General features: G+C 47.3%; 1 protein-coding gene across 3 annotated transcripts in view; it reads right to left on the reverse strand.

Moving 5' to 3' along the window:
* Positions 1 to 15478, reverse strand: part of CFAP36 (cilia and flagella associated protein 36) — a 1333208-nt gene that overhangs the window by 850673 nt on the left and 467057 nt on the right. For all 3 annotated transcript variants that reach the window (XM_069608061.1, XM_069608062.1, XM_069608063.1), the window contains one exon: positions 260 to 374. In XM_069608061.1, the coding sequence (XP_069464162.1) occupies positions 260 to 374 (115 nt within the window). The remainder of the gene's footprint in view (positions 1 to 259; positions 375 to 15478) is intronic.

Here is a 15478-nt window from a genome sequence, read left to right on the forward strand (position 1 = left end):
GAAGAGCTAAGGCCTTCCATTGACACTTGTGGGATCAACTGCAGATTTTTAAAGGCCAATTAGTGGGGCAATACAATATTTCTATTTTCTAATTATTATGCCTTTTGATAACATTTTCAGAAACACAGTATGCTAGGTTGTATTTGTATAAATCTGTACCTGGGTGTAGTGGGTAACATTCCAGTCAAATATCACATGTCACATAAACCAGGATTGAATTGTGGTACATATTGAAAATAAAAAGCACACCATATCTTACCATTTCTTTCTTGTATTATTTGGATAGCTTGTAACTGAAGTTCTATGTTTTTCTGAACCATCACTGATTTGAATAATTTGAAATCTTCTGCTGCCATAACTGGTTGCAAGATAGACTGGGAAGAAGACAAAAATGGGTTGGTGTATAAAACAAAGTACAGAAAACAGACAAGTACTCAATGAAAGTGACAGACAAATGAAGGCACAAGATTACAAATGATTGTTATGTCTGCTATTGGTATCCCTCTGAATATTTCTGCAGATAACAAAAGTACAAGTTTAAATTCTCCATATCTTAAAGAAAACATTACTCGTAAGCCTTTTTCAGCACTTTTAGTTCTAATCCCTCTCAAGTCACAATGAGTAAACAAAGGGAAGCTTTTCCAATAATGTAGAAGCTTTATCTCTTTAGTTCGAACAATCGTAGCACTACTTCATTGGTGGTGTGACAATGACAAATTACAGTGAAGTACTTGGAAAGTTGGAGAAATTAGGACTCTGTAAAGAGGTTCTGCCAACCACACATCAGTGCAGCAGGGGAAGAATGATGTTTGTTGCAATGATCTTGTTCATTTGACTATATGTGACTGGCCCAAAATGCAGCAAAGTGCAAGGAGACAGGTCAACTGGGAAGACTGACGAGCCTTTACAAAGGTAAGCTGTACCAATAGCACCCTCTCAGTCCCCTCCACTCATGCTGCCCCAGAATGAGTTGGGACATTTGCCAAGGTGCAATACCAATATCTGCTTCCACTCCGGGATTGTGTCAGGACTGGAATCCACAAACAAGAATCCAAACTAAACCATTATGGATTCAATAAGAGTGGATGTATCTTGCAGCACAGAGAATGGTCACTAATTAATCCACAATCCCCTTACAGCTACCCAAGGCAAATAAAGTTGTACAAAAAAGGGGAAAAAGTTGTGGCAGTGCTGCTGCCCAACGGTCAGAGCACCCCTGTGCAGCTAGAGGTTTTGTGGAATCAAGGATTTCATGAAATGCTTCCTTGGAAAGGTTGTTTTCACACTAAGTGTCCCTTAAATGTTGTGTTGGGGGCTCACATCAGACCCCAATTTACACTTATGGATTATTCTCACTGAAACCTCAAAATTGCACTTTCTTTTTCATCTATCACATCAATCAGGCAGACTATTGATATTCAGTATTTGCCTCTGAGCTGCCTCAAACTAGACACCAAGTCCACATTTATAGTTCAAATACATTTAATTTTCCATAAAAAACAAAGCATAACATTGTTTTTGCCCTAGATTTCACAACAACATTATAGAAAGAGGCATCTGCAAACAGGATAGCAGAAGAGTCAAGTTGCTCTACTTGGTTGGGGAGTTCGAGGGGCAGACTTCACCTGATACCTCGAAGTTCTTTCTACTATTTATATTAGAACATAATTAAGGGAATTCAGTAGAGGAGTGAAACCCCCTGAAGATTCAATGTGCTGGCGAGACCTCATAGTTTAAACCTTTTTTTTTCTTTTTAAAGACATTTTTAAGATGAACAAATTAACTTTGGTAACGTTTTTTCCGATGGACATGTTAACTCCAGGCCGTATCTTCTTTCCAAGAGGTGGTGCAGGGCAGCTCTAAGATAGACTTTACCACGGCTCCATGGTGACTCAAAGCACACTCCCGCATACATATACTTTGAGTCACTGGCACCATCTTCCTCAGTTCCATCTTTTTACCTCGGGCATCCACAAGTTATGGAAAAACTGTCACATTTGCAAAAATTCTAATTGCTGGGTGTCTGAGTACTTAATATAGCAGGGTAGGCGGGAGGATGAGGAGGAATCTGTGGGAAGAATTAACAGTTCCATCAAAAAGAACTCTACTAAAGGTAAGCAATGTTTACTTCTAATGGACACATTCCTCCCACATATTCAGAATTTTCTGAAAGATTTTCAAATGAATGTGTGAAGAAGTGACCTTTAGGTCACCACCACATGGCTCTGTAGAGGATATCCCCAGACCCTCCAGGCCAGCCATATCCCCTGGCCAAGTCACCCATCAGTGTGAAAAGGCCAAAAAACAAGTACTTCGACTTACAGGATTCCCCACTTTCAGAGAACACCCCGAAGGAATCACTTACTCATTTGGGGCAAGGAAGACTATGTGGAAAACTCCAACTGAACATTTTCGACACCACCCACACAGGGCATCCATGGGGAAACAACCCTTTCCCAGGTAAATCCCAAAAGGAAGCACAGTCCTCACCAATGTAGCAACAAGATATCTGGAGAGGGGGCGTGGCCTGAGCTCATGGAGTAAAGGCATGCTCTGGTGAGGCTCCTGTCCAGATCATCTAAGATCCTTGAAAAATTGCACTTATTCACAACATTCACGTTTGGCAACCATCACCGAAGGGCAGAGGAAGCGCTTCTGCATATGGGGCTCCAAAGAACGGAGAAAATCGGAGACTGCTTCCCGTGAATCGGGGCTGCTGAAAGCGGGCCCCCTGGCGTTCAAGATGGCAATTTGATGCGCGGCCTGGAGTGCGGTGGGGGAAGGGTCAGCACGGAGCGGAACACCCATGAGGACCCTGAGCGCGTCCTGCTAGATGACCCAGCATGGCTGCACCTTGCCCCGGCTGTCCGCTGCAACACAGGCACACGCAGCAGGGAGGTGGCCCCTACGCTTGTCGGCTCCGGCGCTGCGAGATTGGTGCAGCGGAGAAGGCAGGCACTCTGAGCCCCCTCGGTGACTCGAACACGGAGCACAAAGGGAGACCGCAGCTGCCCGGCAGGAGGCGGGCAACCCCAACACACTGGAGGCGAGCGGCTGACAGCTAGCGGGAGATTGAAACGTCAGCCCAGTCTGGACGCAACACTTTCGCTCACCGGCGGAGCTGGGGCTAACACGGGGCCTTAAGCACCACGCCTGGAGAGTTCCCTGGGCACCTAGAGGCACACCTAAGCTGTTGGAGCCATTTGCGCTGAGAGCCGCAGGTACAGTCTGCAGGGCTAAGTGGGGAGCAGTCATCTGGCTACTGGTGCCAGCGCGGAGCGGCGACACAGCAACCAGTGAGTACTTCTCCCGGCCCATGCTAGGGCCACTAATAACCCGGCCCACAGCACTCTGGAAAGGGGTAAGCGGGGACACGAAGGCAGCCACTTGCGTCCCAGCAGAACCAGCACAAGCCCCCAAGGCGCACTGCCAAGGGGGGGCACTTCGCTCACACTGCGGTCTGCTGTCCCACAACATCGCGCAGGGGGGGCAGCGTCAAGAATGGTGAGGTGCTGCATGCCAGCGTGCCTGCAAGGCACTGCAAGTGACTGGCGATTACCAGTATATGGAAACGGTGCAACAAGGGGCTAGACTTAAGATATCAAAACAGAGCTCCGGAACTGGCTGCAATTGAACCACTGGCGGCACCTTGGTGGCCCCCGGGGAACTACTACTACCCTAATGCTCACCCACACTTGAACTAGAGAGCCCTACTGCTGCATCTAGACGAAAGTCGGTTAAGGAAGGCACCACACATACGGAGTGCTCCAGTAGCACTAGGGGTGCTGCGGCTGGCGCAGAGCATTGTGAATAAGAACAAGTTACTTACGAACTGTAACGTTCTTTCGATTGGATGTTCCTCCCACGTATTCCTCATCTTAGATATATCCTTACCTTTAGGTTTCGCCTCGGAAACTTTTTTCTCTTGTCCAGCAGAGGGCACTCCACTCGAGGCCACAGCGTCGATGACCCTCGGCGGCATCCGTCGAGTATCGACGTCATCCCTCGTATAAAAGCCTCGAGCGCGCCCGTTGGCCTCAGTTCTGTTTTTTCGTATAATATAGTCCATGGATCTTACTTCGTTTTAGGTATGCCTCTTTTGACTCAAGCCCTTAAAGAGTTTAGAGTGTAATACACGTAAACTGTACTGTGGGGTTAGGATGGGAGGGTCGATGAGGAATACGTGGGAGGAACATCCAATCGAAAGAACGTTACAGTTCGTAAGTAACTTGTTCTTCGAATGGATTGTGTCCTCCCACGTATTCCTCATCTTAGATAGAGTCCCAAAGCAGTTTTGTCTCAGAGGTGGGAGTACAGTATCATTTTCTAATCATGTACAGAATGTAGTACAGATTTAGCAAATAGACCCCCTTGAGAAGAAGTTGAGTCCAATGCATAATGTTTTATAAAGGTGTGCATAGATGACCATGTGGCTGCTGCACAAATATCTTGCACAGGGACACCCCTTTTTAATGCTTTAGAAGTTGCCATGCCCTGGTCGAATCAGCTCTTAGTCCATCAGGCGGTTCTTTTCCTGCCAATCTATAACATTCTGTTATGGCTAAAATTATCCATCTGGATAAAGTTTGTTTGTTACCGGAAGGCCCAGTTTACGCCCAGTGTATCCCACGAAAAGTTGATCACACTGGCGAATCTTTGCAAATCCTGAGATGTAAAAACTAAGAGCTCTCCTGGGATCTAGTCTATGAAGTCTTTCCTCTTCCTTGCTTGCATGAGGAGGGTAAAATGTAGGCAAAGTTATCCTTTGTGACAGATGAAAATCCGAAACAATTTTTGGCAGAAAAGAAGGTTTAACCCTAAGAACTACCTTATAAAAGATGGTGTGAGGAGGTCCGCTCGAAAGCGCCTGCAACTCACTTACCCTGCGGGCTGTCAATGCTACAAGAAGAATTGTTTTTAACGTAAGGAGCCTTAAAGGGCAAGAATGTAAGGGCTCAAGTGGAATACATGTGATAAATTTATTTTAAAACTAGATTTAGATCCCACACTGGAACCTGGAAAGGTATTGGGGGAAAAACATTATTTAAACCTTTTAGGAATTGAATTATCAAAAGGTATTTTAAAGTAAGATTCTTCTTCAGAAGAGTGCTTAAAGATGGATAGCGCTGCTAAATATCCCTTTATTGTCCCAACCTGAAGCCCCAGATTGGCCAAATGTAACAGAAAAGATAAAATTGTGGGGTTATTACACTGAAAAGGGTCCACATTCTTTTCTCTGCACCAGCTACTGAACTTGTTCCAATGACACCGATACAGAGACTTAGTTGCTGGCCTTGTGGCCGAAAGCAAAATCTCCATCACGTCATCCGGATGGTCCCAATCCTTGTAGCTCAGCCTTTCAGAAGCCATGTGTGAAGGTTGAGGATGTCGACCTCCAGATGGAGAACATGACCTTCCTGTCGCGGGAGAATATCCTCTCTTCTTGGAAGACGTATTGGAGGGCAGATGGACACGTCGAGAAGGTTCGGGTACCACGTTCTCCTGGCCCAATCCGCAGCAATTAGGATCATGGTCTTCCTGAACTTTCTCACCTCCTGATTACTTGAGGGATCACAGGGATTGGAGGAAACACGTACAGTAGTGGGAACTCCCATTCCACCACGAACGCATCCCCCAGAGCTCCTCTCGGAGGAAATTCCCTTGAGCAGTACAGTTCGCACTTCCGGTTGACCCCGGTCGCGAACAGATCCACTTGAGGGGTTCCCCAAAGGGCGAAGATCTCTTGAATGACTTCCTGTGCTATCTCCCACTCGTGAGAGACTGTGCTCTGCCTGCTCAGAGCGTCCGCTGTTGTGTTTCGCTCTCCGGCTAGATGAATTGCCGATAGAGAGATCCCTTCTCGTATTGCCCAGAACCAGAGTTGCATCGCCTCTCTGCACAACGGTAGTGACCCTACTACTCCTCTCTTGTTGAGGTAGTACATGGCCACTGTGCTGTCCGTCATTATCAGAACATTCTTTCCCCGTACAGAGGGCAGAAAGGTTGATATGAAGATTGATATGTAGTTTGGACTCCCATGGAGACCAACGTCCGCTGATTGTCAGATCGTTGATGTGGGCTCCCCACCCCGTGAGTGAGGCGTCCGTCACTACTGTCATCTCCGTCCCTGGTTGCCAAAAAGATTCTCCTCTGAGGATATGATGTCTGCAAGCCCACCATTGAAGATCCTGTGCTACTTGGGCTGGGACTTGCAGTAGATCTGACATTTCCCCTGAGAACTGGGACCATTGAGTTCTGAGAGCCCACTGAAGAGATCTCATTCTCAATCTGGCTTCTGGCACCAGGAAAATGCAGGATGGCATCAGACCGAGCAACCTGAGAAAATTGAAGGCCGGAAGATGCTGGGCATTCTGAAACTTTGTGACCATCTGCAGAATGTGGTGAGCTCTCTCTTCGGGAGGCGAGGCTTTACCCGAACAGGTATCCAGGACTGCTCCTATAAATTGGAGTTTTTGTGATGGTATCATGTTTGACATGGTCTTGATGTCACACACTCCCAAAGGACTACGCTTGTTACTTAGTGCCCTCGATACTTATACAAAATCAAACGGCATAACAATCAACATTACTAAGACAAATGTCGTACAATTTGGCACAAGGAAACAGAGCCTAGCTCAACATCAATGGCCTCTGCAGACAAGCAGAATTATTGTCACCAATACCTATGTATATTTAGGCCTCCTCATTTCTAATCTGTGTGCCCATGATCAGTACACCAAACGAGGGCTTCGCAAACTTCAAACATGCATCTCACAAGTGAAAATTATCAAAGCGAGATTTTGTAAATTCTCACTTCTACCTATCATTATGTATTACAAACAAAAATTAGTACCTGTTATCCTATATGGCGCTGAGACCCAACATATTATGTCATATACTTATTGGGCTACCAAAGAAGGTCGATTTTGGCGGCAAATCTTACAGTTGCCAACTTCGCAGCCCCTACCACTTGTAAGACATGAGCTGGGGCTAATCTCCCTCTATGCAATATATAAATGGCACCTATGCACCTTATATCGCAAATGTCTTCTAAATCAAGCAACAACAGGAATAACCAACACCATATCCCAGTATCTATTAAACTCTATGGATGCCTTCCCAAAAACCTGGCGACAAAAAATCCAGTCAATTATAGAGAAAGCCCAGATACATCCAACTTTACTGTTAGTAAATCCAGACAAAGCTAGGTCAAAAATCTGGGAAGATGACTGGATCCGAACACGTGTGGCTTGTTCGAACTATAAACATTATGAAGCTTGTCCATTTGAATACAAATGCTATAATAAGGTGGCTGACTATATGGTGAGATCCCCTAACCCACTCCATCGGATTGGATTTATGAGGTTTAGATTAAATCTGTGGGTGACCAACGCGGTGGCAAATCAGTGGAGCAATGGTGATAGCCAATTGCCCTGCCGCTTCTGTAACCAACAACCAGAAACTCTTCGACATCTATGTTCTGAATGCATTAGCCTATTGCCAGCCCGCAGCACCCATTTCGAACCTCTGTTTGTGGACCAAGAGATTTTGACCCCAGAGAAACTATGGACCACATTATTTCATACTAATAGGAAAGTAGTGAGATATGCCATAGTCAACTATTTACAGCAGCTCAAAATTCCGATGTATGCACGGTTAAGAAATTGAGTGTCAAGCGAGTTTATGTGTAAATTGTTTTAATGAAACACCAGGAAGAGCAGTGTATTAATTTGTCTTATCTACAAAAGATCTAATTAATTTTGTCTTGTTATTTTGTTTGAATACTTAGAATATTTGTTAAAAGCGTACATGAGTTTTAAAATTGTATATAAGTTTTTTAATTTTAATATTTATTGTCTTGTAAGTTGAAAGGTCTAGATTGCGATCAAGACCAAAACAACTATGAATAAAGGAAAAAAAAATAATAAAAATTCAGAGAAAAACCTAGTTTGTGAAGGAAGTGACAAGTCTTGGACAGGTGATCCAGGGCTTGTTCTGGAGAATGTGCTCTGATCATCCAATCGTCCAGAGAGGGGTAGACATGAATCCCCCCTCTTCTGAGACTCGCTGTCACCACCGCCATCAACTTGGTGAAAACTCTTGGGGCAGAGGTCAACCCGAATGGCAGAACTCGAAACTGATAGTGAGAATTGGCAATCGCGAACCTCATGTACTTTCTGTGCTTGAGATGTATTGGCACATGAAAGTAAGCATCTTGAAGGTCCAAGGATACCAACCAGTCCTGGAGTTGAAGAGCCTGAAAGATCTGAGAAAGTGTGACCATCTTGAATTTGTCCTTACTTAGGAACTTGTTCAAGTTTCTCAAGTCCAAGATGGGTCTCAGTCCTCCGCCTTTCTTTGGAATAAGGAAGTATGGGGAATACCAACCCTTGTTCCTCTCCGCTACAGGTACATGTTCTATTGCACCTTTCTGTAGTAGGGTTAAAACTTCCTGCAACAGGAGCGGGTCCGGATGCTTGGCAGAGTTGTATTCCGGAGGATGGTTCTGACCTTTCTTTAGAAAAGGAAGGCAGTAACCTTGGGATACTGTTTCCAGTGCCCAAGCATCTGAAGTAATGCCCCGCCATTCTTTCAGATGCTGTGAGATCCTGCCTCCCACCGGGGTCCTGTGGGTCAAAACCTCAGTGGTTTTGCGGCAGCTGCAGCAGCGGCTGATGGTACAGATGCCGTTGCTGGGGCTGATCTAGCACCTTTTCCTCTTCCCTGAGGAAATTTTCTTTGACCTCTTTGATTGGCCTCCCCTCTTCCTCTTCCAATTGAGGAATAATAACGAAAAGGACGACCCCTCCAGGAAGATGAGCCTGTGTAGGGGCGTTGCTGAGGTTGTCTGATAGCGGCACTTAGAGATTTTGCTGCCGCTTTGGCGGTCTGTAGCTTCTCCAAACTTTCATCTGCCTTGCTACTGAACAACCTCGAGCCATCAAAGGGCATATTAAGAAGTCTGGATTGCACATCAGGAGCAAACCAGATTTTCTTAGCCACGCAAATCTGCGTAGCACTGTGCTAGTCGCCATGGACCTGCTGATGCTGTCAGCTGTGTCCAGTCCTGATTGAAGGCATTCTCCCGAAGCCTCCTTTCCATCCCTTATAATAGCTAGAAAGCCATCACGCTCTTCGCCTTCTGGGATGTGTTCAGCTGCCGCGGCGCTGACATACAGTCCCACAGGGCATAAGAGAACCTTGCTAAAGTACAGGTTACATTGGTAGACTTCAAAGCCATACTGCCCGATGTAAAGATTTTCTTGGACCATGCATCAACTTTTTTATCGTCCGTATCTGGAGGGATTGTAGGGTATGCAGCATTTTTTGTGGAAGTGGCTGCCTGTACTACTAAGCTTTCCGGCAATGGATCTTTACTGAGGTATTCCAGATCAGATGTACAAGGTCTATACTTTGCCACAAACTTTCTATTCACAGCCCCTATGGCTTCAGGATGTTCCCATGCAGAATTGACCCTTCTTTGTAATGCAATGTGAAAGGGTAAAATGGGGTATTGTTGGGGTGTTCCAGATAATATATCTGTTATGTCATCATCATGACTGACTGGTGAACTCCTACCGCACCCCATAAATTTTGTAACTCTGCCCATGAGTCTTCTATAACTCGTATCCACTTGTTCTGATGGGTCTAGTTTGTCAAATTCATACTTTGGAGAAGTATCCAGGCCACTTGCTGTTTGCAAACATTCTTGCAAGTCTTTAATTCTTGATTGAGGATCAATTAATTCCTCTGGGGCAGTTCTTGTACCATATCTAACACCAGCAGAGGTCACTTCCTCTTGTTCTGATGAATCTCCCTCATATATGGATGACATGGTCCTGAAAAACTCATGTCGACTCTCAGGTTGAAAAACCTTTTCAGGCATTACAGGTCTTTCCTTCAATAGAGGCTTGGGCGTCGACGAAAGCGTCGATGGCGCCGTAGTCTTAACCACTTCCTTCGATATCGTCGAAGGAACTTTCGACGATCTCGATGTAATCGTCGAGGAAGCTGTGGAAACCGTCGAAGGAACCTTCGCGGTCTTCGAGCGCGAGCTCGACGTAGCTTCCTTCGAGTGAGTTGTCGACTCGAGGAGCTTCTAAGTCTTCGACGGCATCGATGTCGACTTCGATGGCGTATGATCTTTCAACGCCATTTTGTTTCCCTCTGCCTTCGATTTATGCACCAAAGGATGTGTCTTACGAGGTGATCGAGAAGAATCCGTCGATGACGTTCGACGTCTTTTTATGAGCCTTTCTTGTTTTGGACCTTCCTCTGTCACCTTTTTCGTGAGCAGGAGCATGGTCTTCCTTAGATATTTTTGAGGGGGTCTGGGCCGCGTTCTCAAAATTTTTTTAACATGGATACTCGAAAGGCTTCCCATTTCCTAGGAGAGTCATGTTTGGATAGGCATGTTATAACCTCTTCCGAAGATGTCGAAGAGGATGAGGGAGATCGATGCCGTCTTTTCTCCGCCTTCTTCGAAGACGAAGAAAAAGATTCCCTCGATCTACTTCTCGAATGTCTTTTACAATGAGATTTTGAAGACTTGTCCGAGTCTTTCTTTTTTAAAGTAGGCTTCGAAACACCATCGTCCATTGCCAGTTTACCTCTATGCTCTTTTAGGGCTTTGTGGGTCATCGACTGGCACGAACCACAGTCTTCCGTTCGGTGGTCGGGGCCGAGGCACCATAGACAGTTCTTATGTGGATCCGTCAAAGACATTTTCTTTCCACATCTTAGGCATTTTTTAAAGCCTGTCTTCGGCGTGGAAGGGTTCGAAGACGACATCACTTTTTGTCACGAAATACTGAAGCACCGTTTTACTCGATCCGAAGCGAAGCCAACGGAAAAACGGAAATGAGGCCAACGGGCGCGCTCGAGGCTTTTATACGAGGGATGACGTCGATACTCGACGGATGCCGCGGCCTCGAGTGGAGCGCCCTTTGCTGGACAAGAGAACTTTTTTTCCGAGGCGAAACCTAAAGGTAAGCATATATCTAAGATGAGGAATACGTGGGAGGACACAATCCATTCGAAACATATATTATTGCCCAGCAAGCACAAGTGAGGACGACTTAAGGGACGGCACCTGGCTTACCGCCCAGTCTGGCCACTTAAAGGGAGAACTCCAGCAAGCCTGTGACGCGGCCCTTAGCGAGTTGCTGTGGGCGCCCAACATCTGGCGCTTCCTGACCCTACCGCGCACGACATGCCTTCAACTAAAAAGAAGAATAACCACACAATAATGAAATCCTTCGCAGCAAGCAAGGTGCGAGGCCAGCCATTGAGCGCCAATGAAACTCACGCAGAACAGGATAACCAAGAGTCTCCCAACAAAGACACACAAGTGCTAGAAGCTATTGCAGGTTTTCGTTCCTTCATTGACACTAAAATAGAGGAAGTTAAGTCAGACGTGCAGCTGATGCGCCAAAGCAAGCGCAACCTCACGGAGCGGGTAACTGCCACGGAACAAAAGGAAGCTAGGGAAGCGCTTAAGGATATCCAGGACAGGGTGCAGTACCTAGAGAGGTGAAACAAAACACTTGAAGAAAGGGCTGAAGATGTAGAGGGGAGGTCGCAACAACGTACGCCTCCTTGGAGTGCCCGAGGGGATGGAAGGATCCAACCCCACAAATTTCGTGGAAACCCTGCTGCAACAGGAAATCGGTGCCGGTCGACTCTCACAGGGCTTTGCAGTGGAAAGGGCGCAGGGAAAGGGAGAGCTGTTTTCCTGGAGACCCCAGCAGCAGCCGCTATGTGGGCTAGAACACAACAATATGGCGGCAGGCAAGGAAGCGGTGACATAGCTGGGGGCTGCGAAAACAGGAAGCCTGATGCTCGTGGATTACGGCACCCTACTAAATTTAGAACGGACCACCGTGATGTATACAGGAATTACTTGCAATAAAGAACAGATAACAAGATGGACAGGAAGTGCAACTGGGCACTTGGCCTGAGCCGACAGGAACATCCCCTGTGAAAGGACTAGTGTCAGCCTGTTGCTGACAGGACACGACCCATACAAAAAGACCCGGATGGGCCAAGAAGGTGCAGGGGCATCTGAGCGTTGCCTCTACGGAGCGACTGCTGGGTGCACTTGGTTACGATTTGTTTTTTATTGTTGTCAGTGTGTTAAGGTCCTCATGTTACTTGACGCAGGGGAACGCAGTATACTAAGGGGGTGCAATGTGGAGTGTGTGGCCTGGTGTGGGGAAAAGTTGGTGTGGTGCCGGAGTCATGGACTGGGCACTAAAGGGGACTGGGTGAAATTAAACAATGGCACCTGAAATCAAAGTACTGACATGGAATGTGAGAGGCATGGGTACCTACATGCGCAGGAACAGAATGAAATCCTTCCTTAGAAGGAAAAGGATCTCCATTGCACTACTGCAGGAAACCCATCTCACTATGGAAGGCAATGCCAAAGTGGCAGAGTATGGGGGGGGGGGACAAGGGTATGAAGCAGGATACTAAAAATAGGCAAGAGGTGTGTACACGTGGCTCAGTGACGCAGTGCCACTCCGATTACTAGAGAAGGAGGCAGATCCCGAAGGGAGATACTTGATACTAAGAGGTAACCTAGAGCAGCTAGAGATCTGTATAGTCAACTCCTACCTGCCCGACTGTGGCACCTCTTCCTACCTTTCCAAACTAAGTGCTAAACTGGCTCCCTACATGGACTGTCTATTCATTGGGGGTGGGGGGGGGGGCTTCAACTGAGTCTGGGATTTCTCAGTTGACAGATCTAACCCCCCGCCACAAGGAACAAAGGTCTCCCGGTCATCACTCAATGAGGTGTTGGGAAATCTAGACTTAGCAGGCGTATGGAGGGAACAAAATCCAGAGAACAGTGAGTACTCTTACTATTCGTCCCCACATGGGCTATACACTAGAATTGATTACCTACTAATAGACAGACCACATCTATCCCATGTGGTATCAGCTCAATACCTTGGTAGGACTATATCAGATCACTCACCATTAATGATAGAATGGAGGATGCGTGGACCTCCACTGCTCATACCACTGTGGCGTATACCAACAGATGCATTGACCGATGGTGCCTTCAGGGATGACCTTCGGACCAAGATTGAGGAGAACATAGACAATGTGGAGAGTGTGAAGAGCTGGGACACGATCTGGGAGGCACTGAAAGTGGTGGTCAGGGGAGAGGTTATCGCAAGTGCTGGTGTTATTAGAAGGTCACTGAGGAGCGAACTGGAGGTGGGTGAGGGGAAGGTCAGACTAATGGAGGCCTCCCCCCACAGAAGCAGGGAGGAAGAGTTGTTGGGGACGGGTGTCAGGAGGCCTGGGCGGGACTAGCAAAGTTTGACTAAGTTACAAAGTCCACTAGGGCTCACTCAGAGGGGGACAAACCCGGTAGGCTGTTGTCATGGCTGTGCAAAAAGGAAAATCCTAGACACCCAATAACTGAACTAAAAGATAAAACTGGCTCGGTGTGCAAATTGCAGGCGTCAATCAACGATGCCTTCAAGGGGTTCTACTCCAGGTTGTACAGTCATAACTAGCTCATATCCCAGGAGGAAATCCTGGATACACTGGAAGAAATAGGCTTACCTACTCTAGACAATGCCCAGAGGGAGCTGTTGAATGGGGAGTTGACGGAGGAAGACATTAGCGATGCAATCAAGTCACTGGCTACCTGCAAAACCCCAGGAAGTGATGGGTTGCCCCCCAGAGTTCTACAAAGCATACTCCTCAGAGCTACCCAGAGCTAACCCTGGTCATGCATAAGGTCTTGCAAGAGGCATATGAAACCAAAGTGCTGCCGCGAAGCATGAGGGAGACACTGGTGGTCCCAATACCCGAACAGGGGAAACCTGCAAACGTATTCGGCTCATACAGACCGTTAGCTATATTAAATTACGACATTAAAATCCTGACGACCATCTTGGCCAAACGGCTGTCAAGAGTTATCGGGGCCATAGTACATGGGGGTCAGACTGGCTGCATACCTGGCTGAAACACGGCGATAAACCTGCGCAGGTTGCAACACATTATTGCTGAGACCACGGATGCACGGGAATAATATGCAGTCGTATCCCTAGATGCCATAAAGGCATTTGACTCCATATATTGGGAATGGTTGATAGCTGCCTTGAAGGTGTTTGGGCTGGGTGATTACTTTATTGGCTGGGTCAAGATACTATATGAAGCGCCAGTGGCAAGGGTAAAAACAGGCAGGACAGTGTCAGCGCCATGGGATATCCAGAGGGGAACTAGACAGGGCTGCCCTCTGTCCCCAATGCGCTACATCCCGGGGTTGGAGCCCATAGCAATATTCCTCAGAAAACAATTCCTGGATGCAGGTATGGAGGTGGGCGGAGTACACCATGTGGTGTCCCTGTATGCGGATGATGTACTGTTTTATTTGAGGGACCCACACCTCAATGTACCAACAATTCTAGATGTACTGGGGAACTATGCAAGGGTATCAGGGATTTCGTTTAGCAGGGAAAAGTCTTGCATATTTCCGCTAGCCGGACTGGCCAAAAAATCAGAGGGGGAACTCCCAGAAGTTGGGATCAAATGGCAGCTGCATTTGTTCAAGTACCTGGGCGTGAATATCTGGCACAAGCCTGAGTTCACACACGCGGGGAACACTGCACTGGCGATACAAGGGCTCAGGAAGTCAATGAGGTTCTGGTCCAGGCTCCCGCCGGCAGTAATGGGTCATGTGGCCATTGTCAAGATGATAGTTCTGCCGCGGTTCCTGTACTTTTTCCAAAACGTTCATTACTACATCCCTGCCTCATTCTTTAGGCTCCTAGACAAATTGCTATGAGAACTGCTCTGGGGTCCCGCCAGACACAGGCTGGCCCTGACAATGCTTACACTGCCGTACAAGGAGGGTGGGGTTCAGCTACCGGACCTAGAGAGGTATTACCTGGCAGCGCAACTCAGCTATGTGGCCAAATGGCTTGCGGATGAGGCCAACTCGGAAACAAAGCTGATAAAGCAACTGGTGGCACCATCACACCTAAAGGCGATACTGTGGGTCTCAAAGAAATGCATGAACAACACCCCGATGGTGGTCCAGCTGGGCAAGAGAGTTTGGGATAGGGCCCTGAAATTAATGGGAAGCGAATGCCCCTATTTGCCTGAGACCCTGATCACGGCCGCAGTTTGCATAATCAGGGTGGACCTAGCCACGGTGAGACGGTGGGAGGGATATGGCGTTTACACTTGGGGGGACACATATGAAGAGGGCCTCTTCGGAGAGTTCGAGTCCATTAGCGAGAGGGAAGGACTCCCCAACGGACAGTTCCTATGGTACCAGAGGATTAGGAGGGCAGCGCAGGAAATGCTGGAAGGAGTGGCCCGAGGAGCCGGAGGTCGACCCACTACGAGCACTGCTCCATAATCTGGGGACGGGTGGAAGCTGGTTTCCAGGCTCTACACTCTACTGGCGGATAGACCCAACCCTAAAAGTAGTACGCTCAAACTCAGGTGG

The sequence above is a fragment of the Ambystoma mexicanum genome, chromosome 4q, assembly GCF_040938575.1.
Source record: "Ambystoma mexicanum isolate Mex_15411 chromosome 4q, UKY_AmexF1_1, whole genome shotgun sequence".
In the NCBI taxonomy this organism is placed as follows: Eukaryota; Metazoa; Chordata; class Amphibia; order Caudata; family Ambystomatidae; genus Ambystoma; species Ambystoma mexicanum.